The sequence below is a fragment of the Vanellus vanellus genome (assembly GCF_965231255.1).
Source record: "Vanellus vanellus genome assembly, chromosome: Z".
Classification (NCBI taxonomy): Eukaryota; Metazoa; Chordata; class Aves; order Charadriiformes; family Charadriidae; genus Vanellus; species Vanellus vanellus.
In genome coordinates this window covers 57,246,246-57,268,465 of record NC_138908.1, presented here as the reverse complement: position 1 = coordinate 57,268,465, position 22,220 = coordinate 57,246,246, and the positions used below count along the sequence as shown (strand labels likewise).

The following is a 22,220-nucleotide window of genomic DNA, read 5'->3' as shown; positions in this document are numbered from 1 at the left end:
GCAATGAAAAGGGTCTACTTTATGCTGATGATATTCTTGCATTTAATGGGTTACCATTTAATCAATGATGATTAGGGATGAGCAAACAGTTTTCATGTAATTTACCAAGAGATAAATGATTTCCAAGTTTTGTCCTGCAACTGGAAGATATTTTAAGTCTGTAATAGATCATTCACAAATAGGAAAAAAAAAAAGCAGAGTTCCAACATAATTTATTTTACATTGCACTTGACCAGGAAACAGTTAAAAAATGTGATGTCTTCTCTGACAGTAACAATTTCAGTTGTACTTGCAGCTGTACTTTAGAGATGTTGGGACAGCTCTGCCTCGGTATCAACTTGGCTGAATCTGACACAAGGTCCTTCTTTTAAGAAAGCTGATTTATTTTCATTGCAGTCATTGATGACAAAGAAGTAAAAACGGAATTGATCACTCATTTCTTTCAGACACGGCTAGGTCAGTATAGACAGAGGTGAGCTCCTAAGGGGAAGAGAGATGGGAACCGGAATTCCTGTTGCCCAGGATGCTGTATGGTTTTAACACACAAACTCATAGGAAACCACGCTCTTGAAACAAGTGTGTAATTTGTTTGCATAGAGCTTTGTGGATGTTCACTTACTGCACTCTGTGTTTGTTTCCAAGCAGCTTGGTAATAAAATTCCAAAGTTCAGATGATGATCTGCTAGCAAAATATTTAAAAAGAACTAGCTCAACCAGCATAAATATGTAATCAAAATAGTGGAGTTGCTAAAGCTCTCTTTGCTTACCAAATAAAAGCCTGCAGAGGGCACTGATAATGCTATAAGCACGTTAATACACCTTCAGAGGTTATTTAATATGCATCTCAGTCCAGACAAGTGCATACAATGAAGTGACATAGAAGACAAAATTAAGGTTAATATCAACTAATCATATACAAGAAAAACCCTCTGTTCTCTCTCTTTCTTTTTTTTTTTTTTCTACTTTGTCCCTTGTATCTGCTCAAAAAAAAGCTTGCAAATGTGTTTTGCATCTTGACACCTGTAAGTCAGGTGTCAGGATCCCACTTTTTGGATAGAGATGGTGTTCCATGCTGCAGATAATAGAATCATAGAATGGTTTAGGTTGGAAAGGCCCTTGAAGATCATCGAGTTCCAACCCCCCTGCCAGAGGCAGGGACACCTCCCACTAGACCAGGTTGCCCAAGGCCACGTCCAGCCTGGCCTTAAACACCTCCAGGGATGGGGCCTCAACAACTTCTCTGGGCAACCTGTTCCAGTGCCTCACCACCCTCATGGTGAAAAATTTCTTCCTAATGTTTAATCTAAACCTGCCCTTTTTCAGTTCAAAGCCATTACCCCTCATCCTCTCACTACATGCCCTCGTAAAAAGTCCTTCCCCATCTCTCTCTCATAGGAGAGGTGCTCCAGCCCTCGGATCATCTTTGTGGCCCTCCTCTGGACACGCTCCAGCAGGTCCATGTCCTTCTTATGTTGGGGAGTCCAGAGCTGGATGCAGTACTCCAGGTGGGGTCTCATGAGAGTGGAGTAGAGGGGCAGAATCACCTCCTTTGACCTGCTGGCCACACTTCTGATGCAGCCTAGGAAACAGTTGGCAGATGATGTCCAACAGTCTACCAGATCAGACTCCTGCCTCCAACGTGTATGTTCTCCTTGACTGTTCATCTTCAGACTGAAAACATTCTACTTCAGATTCAACAGCACAGTCAGGGATGATCTATTGCAGATTAACACTGTATCCATAACACAAGTTTATGGATAACATGTATCAGTACAATATGTATAGCAATATAATTCAAGTGCACTTTTGTGAGTTTCAGATGATACAATACAGTAAATGTTCCCAAAATTCCAGAAACACCTAGTAAAAGCAATGATTTAAATGTATAACATAGGTCATCCTATCTACTAAAGGTTCCATATGCAAGAACTCCTATCTCTCCCACCATTTTGTCTGCAATTCCATATCCAAGTAATATACAGTAACCATACATGCACCTCATACTTCAGGTAGGGGGTGTTACATGGTAAAAACGTGCATCCATCACCCCAAAAAAGCTTAATTCATTTATTTCTACACATGGCAGCTTGCGCAGTTCTTTGGTCAGTTTGTTCATAGCATTGGTGCTTTCCTTAAAAGGCTGTATTGTGTGTTCCAGAATCCAAAAGAATAAACTTATTTCCTAAAGCCAAGACTTAAAAAATTATCTATGACTCTGGATGTTTCAGCTCCCTAGTATCAAATACAAAACACCTTCAAGGAATGCAATTCTCTAGACATATTCGGAAACCACAATGGCTTTTGGCAAAGTAATTGTGTGCACAAAGCAAATACTTCAGTGGTAGGCTACTCATGAAACTAAAAGTATATTCATCAGTCACTGAAACTCAGATAATAAAGTCGGAAAGATGATAATGTGTTTCTAAGAATATTTTCACTGACATAGAAGGGGATTTTTTTTTTTTTTAAATAACCCCTTACTGAATTTATAGCAGTTATGAAAACCAAACTGAAGTCCTCGTGGTTGTTTCTATCAGGATTTTATTCCAAAGAACCCAAATCATATGCAAATGCTGTGGTAGCTATGTTAAATTTGATAGTCTGTGGTTTTGGCACGTATATTGGCACTGACAATAATTAATCCATTAAATTATATGGGTTGCTTTCAGAATTTTGAAATTTTTTTCTCCCTTCATATTTGGCTTTATAAAGCCAAATATATTGTGTATGGCTGTTAATGTATGGGTAAGAGCTCTGCTTTGGTTTCCCTTTCTACTTTCACAGAGACAAGTAAACATAAGAAAGTATTTTGGGCTCAAATTTATTTGATTTCAAACCTAACTAAACCATAACTACAACTTTATTGTAATATTTGTTTCCACGTATATTTCCACTCCAAAATTCACTAGCAAATTTACTAATTTACTTGCAAATTTTAGGTTTGTGTTCCTGAATGCCCGGTGAAAGCCACTTTTGCCACCTTTTAATGATTTTGTGACCATTTGTGAATAATTGATTACTAGCAAAAACAGGTGGAATGTATTAAATTAATTTTATTACCTGCACTTTCTTTGCTCAGAATTAGCTTTTTATTCTATTTAACCGTCCTGGGTATATAAATAATAAAAAAAGATAGAAAGTGACTATAAATCTAATGATTAATCCAAGAGAACTGTACTGGTCTATTCCAGAATGATTGTTTTGTGTGGTAAAATGATGGAGTCTAGCTATTGTAAATGAGTATTGTCCCAGTATTTCAAGTCATATACTGTATATAGGCACAGATTGCCGATTTTGATTTTTCAGTAACAATAGAATAAACTGTTCTTCACCTTCTATCGAACAGTCTCTTCACAGGAATAGTCCTTCCGTCTCACTTGGCTAAATTCAGAAAAAGTCTACAATAATGAGTGTGATTTTTTTCTGTGCTTTATTAAAACTCACGGCTTTACAGCTGACTAGCCTTTGCATTTCATAGAATCATTTAATCCACTGTGTTTGTTTTTTCTCTTTTCCTTTAAAAATATGTAAGATTTTCCTGTGGGTTTATATCAAATAACCTCCTTTTTACTGTTTTTTTTTTTTAAATTTCTGATATTAATATTTCAATATTTCTGTAGATTTCATCTTTAAGGATGTTAACAACCATTATAACTCTCTCTGAAATCATGTCTGTGTATGGTCTACAGGAATAAGAGTTCAATATTTGCCCTACCTTGTTCTGTTTATATGGATCTGTTCTCAAGGAAAAAGTCCATTTTTGGTGGGTCAAAGGATGACTAATAAAACAGGCCGTTTAAATAACAAGCTAGTCTATGGCGATCTTCACAGTTCAGCCACAGAAATCTGCAAAGTAAAGGACTCATTTGTTTCATAGCCAGTTTTTAGAAGTCAAGATGAACTAATAAATATATTTTGAGGTACACAACACAGATGTCCACACATTGTCACATACCTTCTATGGTTTATGTGACATAATGCCTGAATTTTAATTCAGCCTGGCAAAAACTTCATGCCATTGACTATGACCATGCCTCCCTAACAGTCTTTCTGTATGTTTTTTTTTTTGTTTTGAGATATGTTGCTGGCAATAACAATAGTGAGGGGAGGGGTCTTTTTTTTTATATAAATTCCACATACAAGGACTGACCCTCCATAATTGTTCATGCAACAGCTGCAGATACAAGATTAGGTGAGACCTAGCTGCACAGTCTAAACAACAGTTCATGGCAATAGCTGCAAATCAATGCCAGGAGTCTAACAGTGGCAACTGTGCAGAATACCTACCCTCCTGGATCTACTTTTGCCACCACCAGTTTCCCCTCCGTCCTCTTGCTGGCCTGCTAATATTGAGACTTACTTATCTAGGTTTATGATATTTCAATGTCCCTGGATGTTCTCACAGCTCTACATGAGCTCTTCCTTTTCAGGACACAGCTATCTCAAGAATGCAGTTTCTAAAACAACAGGGCCGTCACTGAGTAGACACCTGCAAGCAAGTCTTATCTTCAACTAGGTGAACTTGATGACAACTGACAACTGTGCATAAAAGGTTTTAACAACTCTGTTGAGCTTTGTTATCATAGTCTCATTGCTATATCCTGTAATTTTGCCTTGGTAGCCACTGCTAGATCTGTTCAAGAAACTCTGCAAACTTGGTCCCCTCCACGCAATTCATTTCTACACAGCTTTTACGTCCCAGGGTATTATGAGTTACATTCCCATACCACAACACTGAGAAATGTGCTTATGTTTTTGTACCCAAGTACAAACAGCCTATGATTAAAAGAAGTCTATCGTTGCCAAATTGGCATTCTAGGCATCTAAATACGTTCTTGATTCAGCCCACAGAAATGTATCAAAAATGACACAGTTTAGATCATAGTCATATCACTAACGTGAGGATTTTGAGTCACACTTTCAACAAAACACCGCACCACCATTATTTCCAATTTCCATTGTGTGCCTCATGCCTCTCCACAGAGAAAGCAACAATAGCAGCAATGCAAATGTTACAAAGACTACAGTCTCTTTACTTTTTGCACAATGTAGTTACAACAAAATCCTCCAATGTGGTTGCTATTAACAACAGTAGCCATCTCCTTCATGAATGCTGCTCTCAGCATACAACCTGGCATTGTTCCATAGGAGCAGCATGAGCTGGAAGCATGTCTGTGTCTTACATGTACATATGTGTTAGGATACTGTAGCATTAACTAAGGAACCTACAAGGAAGTAGGAAAGACATGCAGGTCCCTTACTAATTATTTCATGGATTTTCTTTGAGAAATTTCTCTGTCCTTTCATCAACTAAGATGAACCTGGCAAAATGTAATTAGTTCAGGGGAAGGAGCATTCTAAAAGTCAATAAATGAAATGCTGCTACACTCCTGAATGTTATTTCCTAGTTTAGAAGGCTAGCTATCAAAAAAGCAGCCCAAAACGCATTCAGAGAAGAGACCATAGCAAGAAGGGTGTTTGTAGTGGAAACACTGATTGGCATCTGTCTGACAGCAGGGAATTTGATGATAAAACATTTCCAAGTTGCCCACTTAAAAGTCTAGGGTACCAAATATCTTGGTATTTTGCTCCTTTACTACATTTTTTTTCCCGGTTATATTACAGTTTTGTCTGGATTCTAATATATACATTATTATAACTCACTTCTCTTCCTGCGTTTGTGTTCAGACACAAATATTTCAGCTGGAATGTGGTATTTGTATGGTAACAGCAACAACTTATTATCATAAAGATGCCAGGAGAGAGCAGACCTTAGGTGTGGGGACAGACCATGTTCTGTGAAGGGAACTGGGTAATCTGCATGCAGTTAGACCTGTTTCAGGACAGCTCAGCCCAGAGGAACTCCTCTAAAAAGCAGTGCTGGTGAACCGGTTCAGTACACTTTACTGATTATTTTTACCGGTAGATATTTCTTTCCAACATAGGCACTGCCCTTGCAATGGCGTGGACATCTGCCTTTAGTTCTCTTCCATCTCCTTTCGTTTTCCAATTACAAGAGGAGACTAACGAGTCTCATTCACTCCATCTAAAGTTATAGCTTTCATTTCTACTTCCCATCCTTCACACCACATGCTCCTGCTCTCTCCTTAACTCTCTCAGGAGTTCACAGTCCTGAGGAGTATGGATTAGCGGGAGAGTAAAGTCAGGACCCTGAATTTTAGGAAAGCAGACTTCCAGCTGTTCAAGGAGTCAGGCAATAGGACCCCCTGGGAAACTGCCCTCAGGGACAAGGGAGCAGAACAGAGCTGGCAGATCTTTAAGCATGCTTTCCACAGAGTGCAAGAGCTCTCGATCGCCAGGTGTAAGAAATCAGGAAAGGAAGGCAAGAGTCCAGCAACCCTGAGTCGAGGCCTGCTGATCAAACTAACAGGCAAGAAGGAAATGCACAGGCAGTGGAAACAGGGACAGGCATCCTGGGAAGAGTGTAGGGACACTGCCTGGTTGTGTAGGTTTGGGGTCACGAAGGCCAAGCTGAACTTGGCAAGGGACGCAAAGAATAACAAGAAGGGCTTCTATAGGTATGTCAGCCAGAAAAGGAAGGTCAAAGAAAGCATACCTTCCCTGTGGAGCAAGACTGGCAAACTGGTAACAACGGACGAAGAGAAGGCTGAGGTGCTCAACAGCTTTTTTGCCTCAGTCTTCACTGGCAACCTCTCCCCTCACACCTCTCGGGCAGATGGACTAAAAGACAGGGACTGGGGAAGCAAAGTCCCTCCCACTGTAAGAGAAGATCAGGTTGGTGACCACCTGAGAAACCTGAACAGACATAAATCTATTGGCTCTGATGAGAGAGTCCTAGGGAAATTGGCTGATGTAGTTGCCAACCCACAGTCCATAATATTTGAAAATTCATGGCAGCCCGGTGAAGCACCCACTGACTGGAAAAAGGGGAACATTGCATCCATTTTTAAAAAGGGTAGAAAGGAAGACCCTGGGAACTACCAACCTGTCAGCCTCAGCTCTCTGCCTGCGAAGATCATGAAACAGATCCTCCTAGAAGTTATGCTAAGGCACATGGAGGACAGGGAGGTGATTCGAGACAGCTGGCATGACTCCACCAGGGGAAGTCCTGCCTGACCAACCTAGTGGCATTCTATGATGGAGTGACTACATCAGTGGACAAGAGATGTCATCTGTCTGGACTTCAATAAGGCCTTTGACATGGTGCCCCACAACATCCTGCTCTCTCAATTGGAGAGATATGGATTTGATGGGTGGACTGTTTGGTGGATGAGGAATTGGTTAGATGGTTAGTGGTCAACAGCGCATTGTCCAGATGGAAATCGGTGACAATGGTGTCCCTCAGGGGTCTATATTGGGACTAGTACTGTTCAGTATCTTCATCAGTGACATGGACAGTGGGATCAAGTGCACCCTCAGCAACTTTTGCTGATGACACCAAGCCAAGTGGTGCGGTTCACACACCTGAAGGACAGGATGGCATCCAGAAGGACCTGGACAGGCTGGAGAAGTGGGCCCATGTAAACCTCATGAGGTTCAACAAGGCCAAGTGCAGTGTCTCGCACCTGGGTAGGGGCAACCCCCAGTATCAATACAGGCAGCGGGATGAAGGGATTGAGAACAGCCCTGCTGAGGACTTGGGGGTACTGGTGGATGAAAAGCCGCACATAAGCCAACAATGCAGCCCAGAAAGTCAACCGTACACAGGGCTGCATCAAAACAGAAGCTGTGGGCCTACTGTTGAATGAGACAGGAGCCATGGTGACGGAGGATGCGGAGAAGTCGGAGTTATTGAATGCCTTCTTTGCATCGGTCTTTACTACCCAGCCGAGCCCTCAGGAGTCACAGGCCTTGGAGAAAGTAACGGGGAAAGAGGAAGACTTCCCCTAGGTTGAGGAGGATCAAGTGAGGGATCAATTAGGTCAATTAGATATACACAAGTCCATGGGCCCTGATGGGATGCACCTGAGAGTGCTGAGGGAGCTGGCAGAGGTCATTGCTGGGCCACTCTCCACCATCTTTGAAAGGTCCTGGAGAACAGGTGAGGTGCCTGAGGACTGGAGGAAAGCCAATGTCACTCCGGTCTTCAAAAAGGGCAAGAAGGAGGACCCGGGGAACTACAGGCCAGTCAGCCTCACCTCCATCCCTGGAAAGATGATGGAACAGCTTGTTCTGGGCATCATCTCAAGGCACGTGGAGGAAGAGAAGGCTATCAGAAGTATTCAGCATGGATTCACCAAGGGGAAATCATGCCTGACTAATCTGATAGCCTTCTATGATGGTGTGACTGGATGGATAGATGAGGGAAGAGCGGTAGATGTGGTCTACCTTGACTTCAGCAAGGCGTTCGACACGGTCTCCCACAGCATCCTCATAGGGAAGCTTAGGAAGAGTGGGTTAGATGAATGGACAGTAAGGTGGATAGAAAACTGGTTGCAAGACAGAGCTCAGAGGGTTGTGGTTAGGGGCGCAGAGTCTAGTTGGAGGTCAGTGACGAGTGGTGTTCCCCAGGGATCAGTACTGGGTCCAGTCCTGTTCAATATATTCATCAATGACTTGGATGAGGGGATAGAGTGCACCCTCAGCAAGTTTGCTGATGATACAAAGCTGGGAGGGGTGGCTGACACACCAGAAGGCTGTGCTGCCATACAGAGAGACCCAGACAGGCTGGAGAGTTGGGTGGAGAGGAATCTTATGAAATTCAGTAAAGGCAAGTGTAGGGTGCTGCACCTGGGGAAGAATAACCCCATGCAGCAGTACAGGTTGGGGGCTGACCTGCTGGAGAGCAGCTCTGTAGAAAGAGACCTGGGAGTCCTGGTGGACAACAGGATGACCATGAGCCAGCAATGTGCCCTTGTGGCCAAGAAGGCCAATGGCATCCTGAGGTGCATCAAGAAGAGTGTGGCCAGCAGGTTGAGGGAGGTCATCCTCCCCCTCTACACTGCCTTGGTGAGGCCGCACCTGGAGTACTGTGTCCAGTTCTGGGCTGCCCGGTTCAAGAAGGACAGGGAACTGCTGGAGAGGGTGCAGCATAGGGCTACCAAGATGATTAGGGGACTGGAACACCTCTCTTATGAAGAAAGACTGAGGGAATTGGGTCTCTTTAGTACAGAGAAAAGAAGATTGAGGGGGGACCTGATCCATGCTTATAAATACTTAAAGGGTGGGTGCCAGGAGGATGGGGCCAGGCTCTTTTCGGTGGTGCCCAGTGACAGGACAAGAGGTAATGGGCACAAATTGAGTATAGGAAGTTCCACCTAAACATGAGGAGTAACTTCTTTACCTTGAGGGCGGTAGAGCACTGGAACAGGCTGCCCAGGGAGGTGGTGGAGTCTCCATCTCTGGAGACATTCAAAACCCGCCTGGACGCGTTCCTATGCAACCTGCTCTAAGGTGTCTCCGCTCTGGCAGGGAGGTTGGACTAGATGATCTCCAGAGGTCCCTTCCAACCCTATGATTCTATGGTTCTATAAAAAGAAGCATGGCCAGGAGGTTGAAGGGGGTGATTCTGCTCCACTCTGGTGAGACCCCACCTGGAGTACTCCATCCAGCTCTGGAGCCATCAGCACAGGAAAGACATGGACCTATTGGAGGGGGTCCAGAGAAGGGCCACAAAGATGATCAGAGGGCTGGAGTGCCTCTCCTATAAGGACAGGCTGAGAGAGTTGGGGTTGTTCAGCCTAGAGAAGAGAAGGCTCTGGGGAGACCTTATTGCAGCCTTTCAATACTTAAAGGGGGCTTATAAGAGAGATAGGGACAAACTTTTTAGCAAGGCGTATTGCATAGGATAAGGGGTAATGGCTTTAAACTAACAGAGGGAAGATTTAGACTAGATACAAAGAAGAAATTTTTTACAATGAAGGTGGTGAAACATTGGAACAGGTTGCCCAGAGTAGCAATGGATGCCTCATCCCTGGAAACATTCAAGGTCTGGTTGGTCGGGGCTCTGAGCAGCCTGATCTAGTTGAATATGTCCGTGCTCATTCCAGAAGGGTTTGGACTGGCTGACCTTTAAACCTCCATTCCAACCCAAACTATTCTATGATTAACATGTGAATAAAAGCATCTGGGCAGTCATGGAAACAAGATCAAGGCACAGGCTTTGGCTGAAATATAACCTAGCAGAAAAAAAAAGAAAAAGTTTGCTTTGCTTTTTTTCTCAGATGATTCAGATCCTTGATCCAACTCATCACCTGGGAGAAATGTTTGTGCCGGCACCCGGCAGAAGCTTGACACCAAAACCATGATGCTGCACTCACAATGAATGAGCAACCGTTCCCTGTGCCTGTGCTCATCTTGTCTGCAAAACACAGCCTCAATGGCAACCTCCATGCTGGCGACTGACAGGTCCCGCTCACCCAGACTTGTCTTTACCACCTACAGCTGCCCACCCTGGCAACCCTCTGCCAATAAACAACCTCCACCATCTCCTAAGTTGCAGGCTGGGTGCAAGAGGGACCTACTTCGTGCAAAGGCTCCGACAGCACCAAGCCCCGACGCAGGCCTGAGCCTCCCAGGGCTGCGAGGTATGAGCAGCCCAACTGCCGGCGGCGGCAGCCAGAGGCCGCGCCTTACCCGACCACCGCAGCCTCCCGCCTTGCCTGTTCGGAGCGGGTTTAACCCCCCTGCAGACCCGTTCTGTGACAGCAGGCCGCCCTACACGACCGCCCCGCCCCCCGGCAGGGCAATGGCAACCCCGCCCAACTGCCCTCCCCGCACAGCTCCCCGACGCATGCGCAGTCCACCACCAGACAACCCCTCCGCCGGCGGCGGACAGAGCCCTTGTGCGCCTGAGCAAAACACCCCTCCTCGCGCCCCGCCTTCCTGCGCGCATACACCCTCCATCCTGTTCCCGCCCCACCACCGACGCCGGCGCGCGCCTTTTCACCCGGAACCTTGACGCGCTGTTTCTCGGGGGCCGGGGGCGGGAACCTCGGATGCCCCTACGTCACTTCCGCGAAATCCCGCCGCCGTGGCCAATGGGCGCCTCCGCGCCTGGCCCGCCCCGCCCCCGCCTTGCCCCGCCCACCGCCGCGGGGCTCAGACGCTGTAGAGGGGGAGGAGGAGGAGGGAGATGGCGGCCGGGGCCTCGGCGGTGGCGGCGACGACGACCACGAAGACAGCGACACGGCGAGCGGGCGGGCGAGGCACCCGCAGGAGGCAGGAGCCGCCGCTGCAGCTCCCGCGGGCCCGCTCGGAGCAGTGACCGGCCGCCTCTCAGGCCGCGGCCCGCTTGGCTCTCCCCACTCCCGGGATTCGCCTCCGCTCCGGCCTTCGGTGGCTGCGGCGCTCCCCGCCCCCACGCGAGAGCACCGGCGGCGGGTGGGGGCGACGGCCCACGACCCCCAGCGGCGAGGAGACCTGGGCCGCCCCGCTCCCGGGCGCGGGCGGCGGCGGTGAGCCGAGGGGTCCCGTCGCTTTGCTGGTGATTATGTATGGTCGGCCCCGGGCCGGTGGTCAGAGCCCGTCGTCCGGAGGCCGTCGAGCGGACAGCGAGCGCGCCTGCATCTCTCCTTCGGCTGATGTCCCCGCTGTCCCCCGCCTAGGTTAGAGTAAGCTGAGAGCCCGCTCCTCGGGAGGAGGGAAACCTACAGCCATGTATTTTCTCAGCGGCTGGCCCAAGAGGCTGTTGTGTCCTCTGGAGTCCCTGGAGCAACCGCTTCACATCCAGACGGATCCCCGGAGAGCTTTCTTTGCAGTGTTATCCCCATCTCAGCTAAGCATCTGGTACTGCAGAGTGAGTATCCGTCGTCCTCTTAGCCTGCGGACCCTGCTCTCCCAGCTGAAAACCCTCTCATCTGTAAAATGTTGTTTTGGTTTTTTTTTTTTTTTTCGTTCCTTTCCGGAAAGGGTTGTAAAATTTGGGACTAAAGCTTACAGAATGCATCATTATTCGTGAATCAGAGCAATTAAGCACGGTGTTTACTGAGCGCAATGTATTGTTAAGAAAATATGTAAGTCTACTTGGAGTTAACAGTTGTTATTCCTGAAAATGAGACTTTGAACCAACTTAATATTAAGACTGTTTGTAGCAATGCTTTCTTTTTTTTTTGCAAATATGTTTCGTGTCTTCTGCCTTCATATGTTTATGTAAAAGAACATGTTAACGTAAGAGATAAACACTTTTTTTTTTAGGAAACACAGAACAGACTATAAAATTCTTTGTAATGATATAACACAGAAGTTAACAAACTTTTCTTTTTATGAAAAGTTTAAAAGTTTTGCAGCCCTAAACAGAAGAATTGTCATGGCTTTTGCATGGAAGTTGCTGCTCTAGCAACATCCACTTTGAGACTATGTGAATAATTGTCATTAAATGCCTTGCTTTTAATTCACTTTGAATTAGCGTGGCAACAAAAGTGCTGTTTGTCAGTTTGATTTGATGTAGTCAATGAAACAGCTGTGATATTGACTTTAAATTTTGATACTGCACCCTTTTAAATACTGCCTAGATTAGACCCTAAATCTGTCTATAAATATCTCCAACTCCAGATAATTTATAGAGTTCATCTCAGATTACAGGAGAAAACTAACAATCCAATTTTAGAAAGCTGGTACTGAAAGGTATCAAATGATAGTCATGGTCTTAAAATCTTGTTTTAAGTTATACTGAGATTTCATCACTTTACGTTGTGTTGCATTCTTCATGACTGTTCATTAGTTCCTGGGTGGGGTGCTGATGCTGTTTTTTTAACCTATACAAATATACAATTAGGGCACATCAGCCTGGTAACTATGCTGTGTGAACATCACGGTGTGGCCTCTGTTTTCATATGTTTGTGACACATAGTATAGTAAAGTGTACGCTCTTCTAGCTTTTGCCAGTTGTTAAACCTATAGTTATAATCTGTCAACAGAGCACAACTGATCTGCTTTTCCAGGAAAATATATTAAAAAAGAACAGGCTTGTAGAGTGTTTCTCAAGATGTGCCATTGTCTAGAGTTTAGTTTACTTTATGTCTGTTTCTGAGGACAACGTTCATTAACTTACATGCTTGGACTTGTTTTGAAATGTTCAATGTTGTATAACTGGTTACAGACAGAGCACTAAAAGAATTCACTCGATGCAGAAAAGTTGAGCAAATTTACAGGTCATTAAAATTTTGTAAAGACATATTAATTCAGTATTTAGTGGGTGCTTTTGAGGAAGGTGCTAACTTTGCCAGGCTTGATCACTGACTGATCTTAGACTAAAAAGTATGTTACACTCTCACCACCTGTGGACATCCTCTGTCAGCAAAATCTCGTAAGACAAATGTTTCTGTTAAGGGCATTTTTTTAAGAGACTTTCTTGCATTATTTTTATGCACATAGCTTGGGTTGGGGTGTGTGCGTGTGGGGTGTTTTTGTTGGTTGTTTTTTTTTTTTTTTTTTTAATCATTTTGGACTTCTGTAAAACAAACTGAAGTTATTGCATTCTAGAAAATGTTTTCATTTGTCAGAAGTATCTTTTTTGAAACAAGGCTAAGTTCTGGTCAGGTTGAACTAATTCAATTTCTTGAAGTAGAAAAGCCTTCAGGCTAATGTTCTTGTTAAGACTTATTACTATTTCAGCTATGTATGAAAGGTTTCATGTCAGAATGAGGTGATGAGGCTGGTGAAGTTCTCTTGAATTTTTCAAGAACAGGGGGCCCTTTGAAATACTTCCAGGCGTGTGAATTTACATTCAGTATGTGTATTTTTCAAGTGAGGTGTTAATGTTTAAAGCTCCTTTTCACCAACCCTGTACTAAGAACTAATGGAACTGAGGAAAGTTTATCCCTAAGTGTGGGTTGTTTTCTGGTTTGGAAACAATATAGGTATTAAGATTAGATACTGGGGTAAATAGTGTGGGCAAAACCGGGTAGAATTCTGTTAGTGTTTTTGAGCCAAAAAGTCCTTGACTATTTTGCATGTTATTTTGTAGGGAAAGATTGGATTGTGGATAGAAGGACACTAATAAGTGGTGAACGTTTTTGATCATGCACCGGTATTGGTGAAAGATTTTTGAGCCTATACCACCTGATATTTGTACATTTATTTATTTATGAACTATATGCTTGTGCTACTGTACTAGTATGTGCATTATTAACCATGCACAATATAGAAATTAAAAAATAGATCAGAATAAACTGTTTCAGTTGGAAAGGACCTACAACAGTCATCTTGTCCAGATGCCTCTTGGCTTGATGCATTGGCCATCTCTCTAGGAGGTCTGTTCCAGTGTTTGAAAAGAAAAAAAAAAAAAAAAAACCAACAGAATGAGGTAAAGCTGAAATAAACAATTTTTTAGATTTTCACTTTATTTTATTCATTAATGGTACAAAAATGTTTTTCTTTCTGCACCCCAATGGATTGTATGAAGTGTGTCCCACTCTGGAGGCTGCTGTTCCAAGTATTTTTCTTAAATAAGTAGAAATTGATGGCCTAGGTACCTCAGAAGATTCCTTGACACTAAGAGCCAGTGAAACTGTTTTCATTGACAATATTGGAAAGCTTATAAGTGTTTTCATTCTGGTAGTGTTAAGTATTTGAATGCTTGAAATGGGAAACTTTAATTCATACAAGAAACTTTCTGAAGTGCTAAAGTGAGGCCATTGATGTTTACAAGATTGACTTGGGAATTAAAGGCGAGGTTTCATGAGGCAGATTTGCAGTCCTGAGTGTAGTGATCATTCCTGCTTGCACCTGTACTTTAGTGGCTCTTCTGGTAGGCTGGTGATGGCTTTTACAGGGTTGTTCAGCTTGCTGAACAAATAGAAGCCTGTTTATTTTCAGCTCAGGAAAGGATCAAAGGAGCATTGTAGTTGGCTCGTTGAAAGTGTTACTATTTTAACAGTAGTGGCTTTTCATTTTAAATTGGTTTGGTTATCTCATGAAATAAGAGCTTGAGGTGGGTACAGGGAATTCTAGGTATTCATCCACTGGGCTCTGGATACTAAGGGAAGATGCATGCAGCTGAGGAAGGAGGTGTGATAGATGAGTGGAGCTCCCCCTGTTAGTATTAAAGAGTGAATTGCGTGCAATAAGAATAGTCTGATGATGCAGTTGTATATATAAATATAGTTCAGCATTTCCTTTCTTTAATCTTAAACTTGTGGCAATGACAGGAATAAGTACTGGCCTTGAATGAATATTTAATGAAAACTCCTGGAGGTTGTTGGGCTACCTGCCAGTCAAAACCAGCTTTGTAGGCTCTTTGAAGCCAGGACTAGCTTGCCCCAACTACTCATTTTGAGGAGCATTTCTTAATTACTTAGGTGCTTATCAGGTTATGATTTACATCTACCCTTGTTTTTAACGTTCTTGTTTTTTTAATGATGATCTGATGTTGAATTAGCTCATCCAAATGAACTATAAGCTTATGGGAAAGCATGCATGTTAGAATCCTAGATTTGTCAAATAATCTCTATTCATTCTAAATGTTGAATAAGTCTATACTCAAACAGCTCTCAGAACTCACTCTTATATGCTTTTCAGTCCCTAGCTGTTGTGGTATTGGAACTGAACTTGCTATATGCTTTAAATCGAAGCATACAAGTTACTTCTACAAAAATGACAAAACAGGGGACTGTGCTTGTGTTAGAGAAGTGATCTCTGTAACCTGGAATTTTAGCATGCTATGAAAGGAACTACTTGTGACACCAGTGCTTATAGTTCATATGATATATGAATAAATATATTAAATATGCAGTTCATTTTGTAATCTTGTTTATTACAGGTGGCCATTAAAAGAAGGGGGATAAAGTTTGTATGTTAGGGTTTTCCTCACATGTGAAATAATGCTTTTGAGTTGTGGAGTATGTGGAAATAAATTGTATCAGTGAAATACTTATGGTTTAACCATTAGCTAGGTAGCCTTTGTGGCCTGTTGAATTAGAAGTGAGTTTACTTTCTGATAAGAAAAGAAGCTACTTAAACTGTGAAAAGATAAAAAATATTGCTTGCAATCTTTGTTAACTCCTTTAGTTGTCATCTGTAAGGCACAAAATGAGATCAGTTTAGAAATCAATTTGTAGGAATTTTCTAGCTGCTGTGTATGCAGACTGTTCTAAGGTGTAATAGCAGCTTTCTTCTGAATAAATGTCACAAAAACATTACAGTATAAATACTATCATTATGTTCTGTAGAACTAGCAGTATAGAAAGAAAATTGTTGTGCATTAATGAGCTTCTAAAATGTTTGTTTCTGCCTGCTGTTAAAATGCTTGAAGCACAGAAGTGCTTTAAGATGGGTCTCCAAATTTGCATTAATGATGCAGATTACCAAGACTGTACTGTCACAAGACACTTTTTCTCTGTTTATTGAAGGCAGTTAAGGTGGGTCTAACACAAGCACTAAAAGGCTATTTAGTTCATGAGAACAATCAATAAGATTCTGTTAAGAATCATTAGTTATCTATTTAATGTTGGATAATTTGATTTGGAAATATCTGCAAAAGAAGCCACATGAATGGAAAAGGCTGGTGTAAATAGTTCTTAGGGTAAAGATTAGTTTGCTCATTATACTGTGTAAATATTTAACTTTATTTTTGATAATTCAGTTCTGTGTGGGTGTGAAATTTAAGTAATAATGCTATTTGTAGGATGCAAAGTCATACTATGAATTCACCAAAGCTGACTGCCTGTGTGACCTTATTTCAGCTCCTTATTTATATATATGGTGAAAACATTTAATTACTTTGTTTCATACTGTTTTTCCTTTCAAATTAATTTATTTGTAACTCTAGTTTTTCTTAAGGGAAACTGAAGCAACTGATGCCAAATATCATGGTAGTGGATAACCACCTAATTCTGGGGTAGCAGGAACCCACATGGTTTCTGGGTAGAACTAATGTTTTTAGATTTGTTGTACCAGCTTTCATGATTACTTTTGACAAAAGAAGAGATTACTGTTTAGCCTTTTGGTTCCTTTCCAGGGGCTGGAGAAGTGGGCTCTTTTTGGTACAGAGCTTGTTGCTACAACTCTGAAGAAAAACTGATGTTGGTAAAGTCAGGGAGAGCATCTGTTATGAAGATGAGGGGAAACTTCTTTTACAAAAAGAAAAGCGTGGCTCATTTAATTTAACTAAAGGCTGAGGAAGTACAGTTGTCATCTAACTAATATATATGCACATGTTTCTCTGTCCTCGCCTCCCAGTGATGGAGGGTAGCAGAAGGGGGAATACCTGTCTAAGCTGAAAGCTATTACTGGTTGAAGAGCAAGAAAGTACAAACAGTTCTTAAATGTATTTAAGGAGGAAGAATGTTCCTAAGCCCTGCAGCAAGGATGGGTAACTTTCTGGTAGGTTTTTGTGTCACAGCTCTCAACTTCTTTCATGAGAGAAAATGAAGACTCAGTGCCCATGACAGCTTTGTCTGGGCTTCATGACCCCAGGAGGAAAGGTACTAAGGGTGCATCTCATCTTATGCAAAATCTTTTCAGCAAACTGTGGAGGTGGATTTTCTGTACAATTTATGGCAACCTTTTCTTGAAGCGATATAAAACAGATTTCCTGATTATCATTGTTTTTAATAGAATGGCCCTTGCATTTAGTAGAAACTAAGCAAATGGATTGTACCAAATTGTATAGAATATTTCATCCCAGGTAATTTGACAGTCCTTTTCATTATAGGAGCCTGTTTGAGATGCTTTTTTTTTCATCTTAAGCGTCAGTCACCCTTTGACTTGAAACTATTTCTGTATTCTGTAATGCCTCCTTCTGGGCAGATGAAGAATTTTATTTAAATGTCTTGGGTTTGAAAGAGTGAGATTAGGAATGACAATGTGGCAGGAGTTCTGCATAAACTCTCTTTAAAAGCAGCGTTGTATAGTCCATTGTCAAATACACACAAATTTTTTAACCTCCCTCTTCAAGGGAAATGTGTTGTTGCTGTGAAGGAGACATAGTTGTTTACGGTAATATCACAATGAAGCAAACATTCCTTCTAGATAGGAGATGTAATTTTTTTTTTTTTTTTTTTTCCTCCAGCCCAGTGTATTAATTGTAAGCTACAAGGAACTATCAAAAGCAGCTTCTCAGTTTGGATCTTATAAACAAGCAGAATGGCGGCCTGACAGCACCATGATCGCTGTTTCAGTAAGTAGGGTTTTTTTCTCTTACTGTGGTTAAACTATTTTGTATTATCGGTTTCTGTGCTTGTACAAACATGCAGATTGTATATATGTTTAATTGATACTTATCTTGTGAAAGTATATAATAGTACCAAGGTTTTTTCGGAGGATAGAAGCTTGCTGTAGTCGTTTTCATGTATTTTTTTTTCTTCCCCTGAAGAATGAACTGCTGTTCTTTTGTATTAAAATAATGTTTAGATATATTGGTTAGGGCTGATCCAGCATCTCATTACTTTACTAATCTGGTCACAAAGAATAAGGGAATTCTGTGAAAGAAAGAAATAGTTGAGGAGTTAGGTGACATCAGCATATTTAGCTTTAACTAGGATTTACAGATGTTTCTGAAAAGTGGGCCTTAAGAGGATGAAACTGTGTTTATTAAGGTGCAGTATCTTTTGGTGTTTAAAAAAATTGCATGAAGCGCAGAACACAGAAACAAGGGCAATGTTAGGTGATACACAGACTCTTCTGTTGTGAGCCTTAAAGGTAAAGATGAGATCTTGTCTTACATGAAAATAAAGTTCTGTTTCATAGCTGGTACTGTGCTCACAGCAGTAATGTGGACTATTTCAGCACCAACATTTAAAAATTAATTCAAGGTGCGAGGCAAACACAACAAAGCTGGGAGTAGAGTTTATGGGAGTCAGAATATGTGATGACACTCTTAGTGACTTTTGGTCAGGTCTTACATTAGCACCAGGTCTTAAATTGGGTAAGTTTCTTTTTTTAGCTTTTAAAATCAAGGCAGTTGTATTTAAGATTTTCCTGTGAGAAGGTGCAGAAGAAAAGAATGAAATCATTAAACCTCCCCATCAGAAGTTGTTATTGAATTTGTAATTCCACATAATCAACTACTGTATTTGTTGGTACACTGACTTCATCTCCTGATATAAACCATTTTTTGTGGTTAAAACGATGCCTGGAATACTTTGTATTTTTTAAACCAATCGGATATTTTTATTTTAGTGGAAAATACCAGATGGTTTATGAAACAGTTCCTGTCTCTACCAATATCATCGTGACTCTAAATCAACTGAGCTTCCTGTGCTCCTGTTTTATTGTTTGTAATGCAGGGGTAGACTTTTCTGAGTAGTTGGTTTAGAACGTTTAAATCACCTAAAAAGTTCTCACGGAATCAATACAGTAAAGTATTTCTATTAGTGTCAGATTATATTTTCAGTTAGCAAATGCTAGTAGTTACCAGCAAAGGCAGAAAGGAGACTTCTGTAACATTTACTGTGAATAAAAAAAATTCTTCAATTTTATAATACAGCATATAATCACAAGTAAACTATCCAAACACATTTTGGTTATACCTTTATGCAATAGTTCAGAAGAGATTTAGATTGTAAGATTGAATTACTTTGCATATTGTGTTTTTTTCTGTGATGTTGGGATCCATTTGCTCAAGAGACCTTATGGTTCAGCTGACAGTCAGACTAGCTTTAATTTCTGCCCGTTCGGTTACTTTCAAGTAACTGTACTTTCAAGTTTTTCTGCAGCTAAATGTATAGTATTCTTTTTGGCAGATGATACCAGAGTCTTAATGCTCATAAAGTCTCAGTTTCTAAACTTATGTTTTCCAAATAAAAATTCAAAATGGTCAAACAGTTTATAAAATAATCAGTGTCTTGAGATTTCTAATAGTCCTTGTTTTTTATACTTATATTGCATCTCCTGGGTGTATATATACAAATAATATAGTCAAGCATGTTTGTTATGCTAGTTTTAACACTAGTTCTGTTTTGCAAGGTTTTTTAATATGCTTTTGGAATATATATGAAGCTTAATTTGAACAAGTTAATGAGTCCTACTGAAAGACCACAATTACAAATATTGGTATTTTTGTTACAGAGGGACAGGATGAAAAGGCAGCTTTGGGGGCTTAATGAAGAAGGTGTTTGTACTGATGCATGATATGTTTATCCCCAAGTAAAACTGTGAACTTCTTTCCAAAAGAATAAACATCTTCTCCCTTCTTTATGACATTTTCTTAAGAAAACTAGCAAGTACAAATGGAGGAACAATAGGAAAGCTAGTTATTAATTAAGAAAAGAATATTTCGTACTACTGGTTTTGGTGAACTGAATTAACTTCTGAAGTCCTGTGCAATAGCTGAAAATACTAGTTGAAGGCTGAGTTAAGTTTCTCATCTGTTATTACCTGTTCTCTTTATTTTCTTGATTGTAGTAGTTTTATGTAATAATAAAATTATGTTGTACTTCGTTTTTAAGAAGGTGAACAAAAGGCTTTATTTGTACTTACTAGTCAAGTGGTAGATTCACTGTCTTTTGTGTGTGTTTTTTTTTTTTTTTTTTTATTTAATGACATAATGATGGGGAGGTTAGTCTGGATTTAATGTCCACTAGAGTAGTGATAGACAGTGTTTTTTGTTTCTGACTGCCAGACTGTTCAAAGCATCTCTATGAAAACAAATCACTTTGCAGCATATCCCTTGAGGTAATTATACCTTGTACTGAAGGCAAACTGGTCTAGCATACAAGGCTTTATAAAATCACAGAATTTTCAGAGTTGGAAGGGACCTCTAGAGATCATCTAGTCCCACTCCCCTGCTAAAGCAGGATTACCTAGAGCACATTACTCAGGACTGCATCCAGGCGGGTCTTGAAAATCTCCAGGGAAGGGGACTCCACAACCTCCCTGGGCAGCCTGTGCCAGTGCTCTGTCACCCTCACCGTAAAGAAGTTTTTCCGTGTATTTGAACGGAACTTCCTGTGTTCTAACTTGTGCCCATTGCCCCTCGTCCTGTCACTGGGAACCATTGAAAAGAGCCTGGCTCCATCCTCCTTCAACCCACCCTTTAGATACTTGTACGCCATAATAAGGTCTCCCCTCAGCCTTCTCTTCTCCAGGCTAAAGAGTCCCAGCTCTCTCAGCCTTTCCTCATAAGGCAGATGCTCCAAGCCCTTAATCATCTTAGTTGCCCTTCGCTGGACTCGCTCCAGCAGTTCCCTGTCCCTCTTGAACTGGGGAGCCCAAAACTGGACACAGTATTCCAGTTGTGGCCTCACCAGTGCAGAGTAGAGGGGGAGAATGACCTCCCTCGACCTACTGGCCACACTCTTCCCTAAATACCTAAACAGTTCTCACACTTTCATCATCCCCTAACAATTCTAACTTAGTTTTCTACTAGTATCTTCTATTGCTAAACTGTTGCACATTTTCTAAACTGATCTTCCTTTTTCCCTCCTATTTTGTAGTTTCTTCTCTCATTTTGCTTCATTTGTAATTTTTCCAGTGTTACTGGGAAATACTTTGTTTCTTGCCTAGACTAGTACACACACCCAAGGAAGTTAATTCTAGTAGTTAAACTTGTGAATTGGGTCAAGATGCTTCAATACAGAGAAATGTACAAGGTATTTTAGTCCTTCCCCTGCTACAGGCATTCCTCAGATGTAGACCGCTCTTCAATGTGTGTTCCCATGGCTAAGGCAGGGCTTTTTTAAAGATCATAGCATACGACAAACCATGTAATACAATCCCTTGCGAAGTACTGTACATTTATACTTTTGACTGACAGAGATGAGGATGATGAGGGAAGGATGACAGTGATGGTTACTTTAGTAAGTTTCATTGCAACACAGACATTTCTAAAGCAATGTGGAAACCTATGTGAATGAATATGATCAATTTGCAAGAAACGAATGGTTGAATGCCTCTGCATTTCATCCAGCTGTTCATGGAATTTGAGTTTCTATTTAGAAATGAACCTGTAACAATAGCAACTTTGTGCTTTGAATAGTATTCAGTAGGGCCCTTTGTACCTTAATATCAGTATAAAGGTACTTCACAGTATTGTTTTACTTTTTCTTCCAGGATAAGATAACTTACAAGTTAAATATTTAATGATGTAGTGGAAAGAACCTGTAAAGATGTTAAACAAGCACGTTTCTTTACCACCTAATACCTGAACATGATATTACTGCACATAGAAAAGCTTCTATTTATTTTCATCCTGCCTCAAGCTCTCCATTGTGGTTTGAATTTTATTCTTGCATGAGAAAGATACTCACTTTGAATAAGAATAATTGTGTTTCTTGGACTTTGAAGCCACAAATTTCTTTCATGATAAAGCAAAATGTTTGGGGAAAAACATGGCATCTGTGAGCGGATAAACAAAGTTA

General features: G+C 41.4%; 1 protein-coding gene across 1 annotated transcript in view; it reads left to right on the top strand.

Annotated features, from left to right (window-relative positions):
- Positions 1–11,578: 11,578 nt before the first annotated feature.
- Positions 11,579–22,220, top strand: part of RIC1 (RIC1 homolog, RAB6A GEF complex partner 1) — a gene marked incomplete at its 5' end in the record, with an annotated part of 46,803 nt that continues 36,161 nt past the window's right edge. Inside the window, 2 exons of the mRNA XM_082498120.1 lie at positions 11,579–11,719; positions 17,933–18,040. Of these exons, the coding sequence (XP_082354246.1) occupies positions 11,579–11,719; positions 17,933–18,040 (249 nt within the window). The remainder of the gene's footprint in view (positions 11,720–17,932; positions 18,041–22,220) is intronic.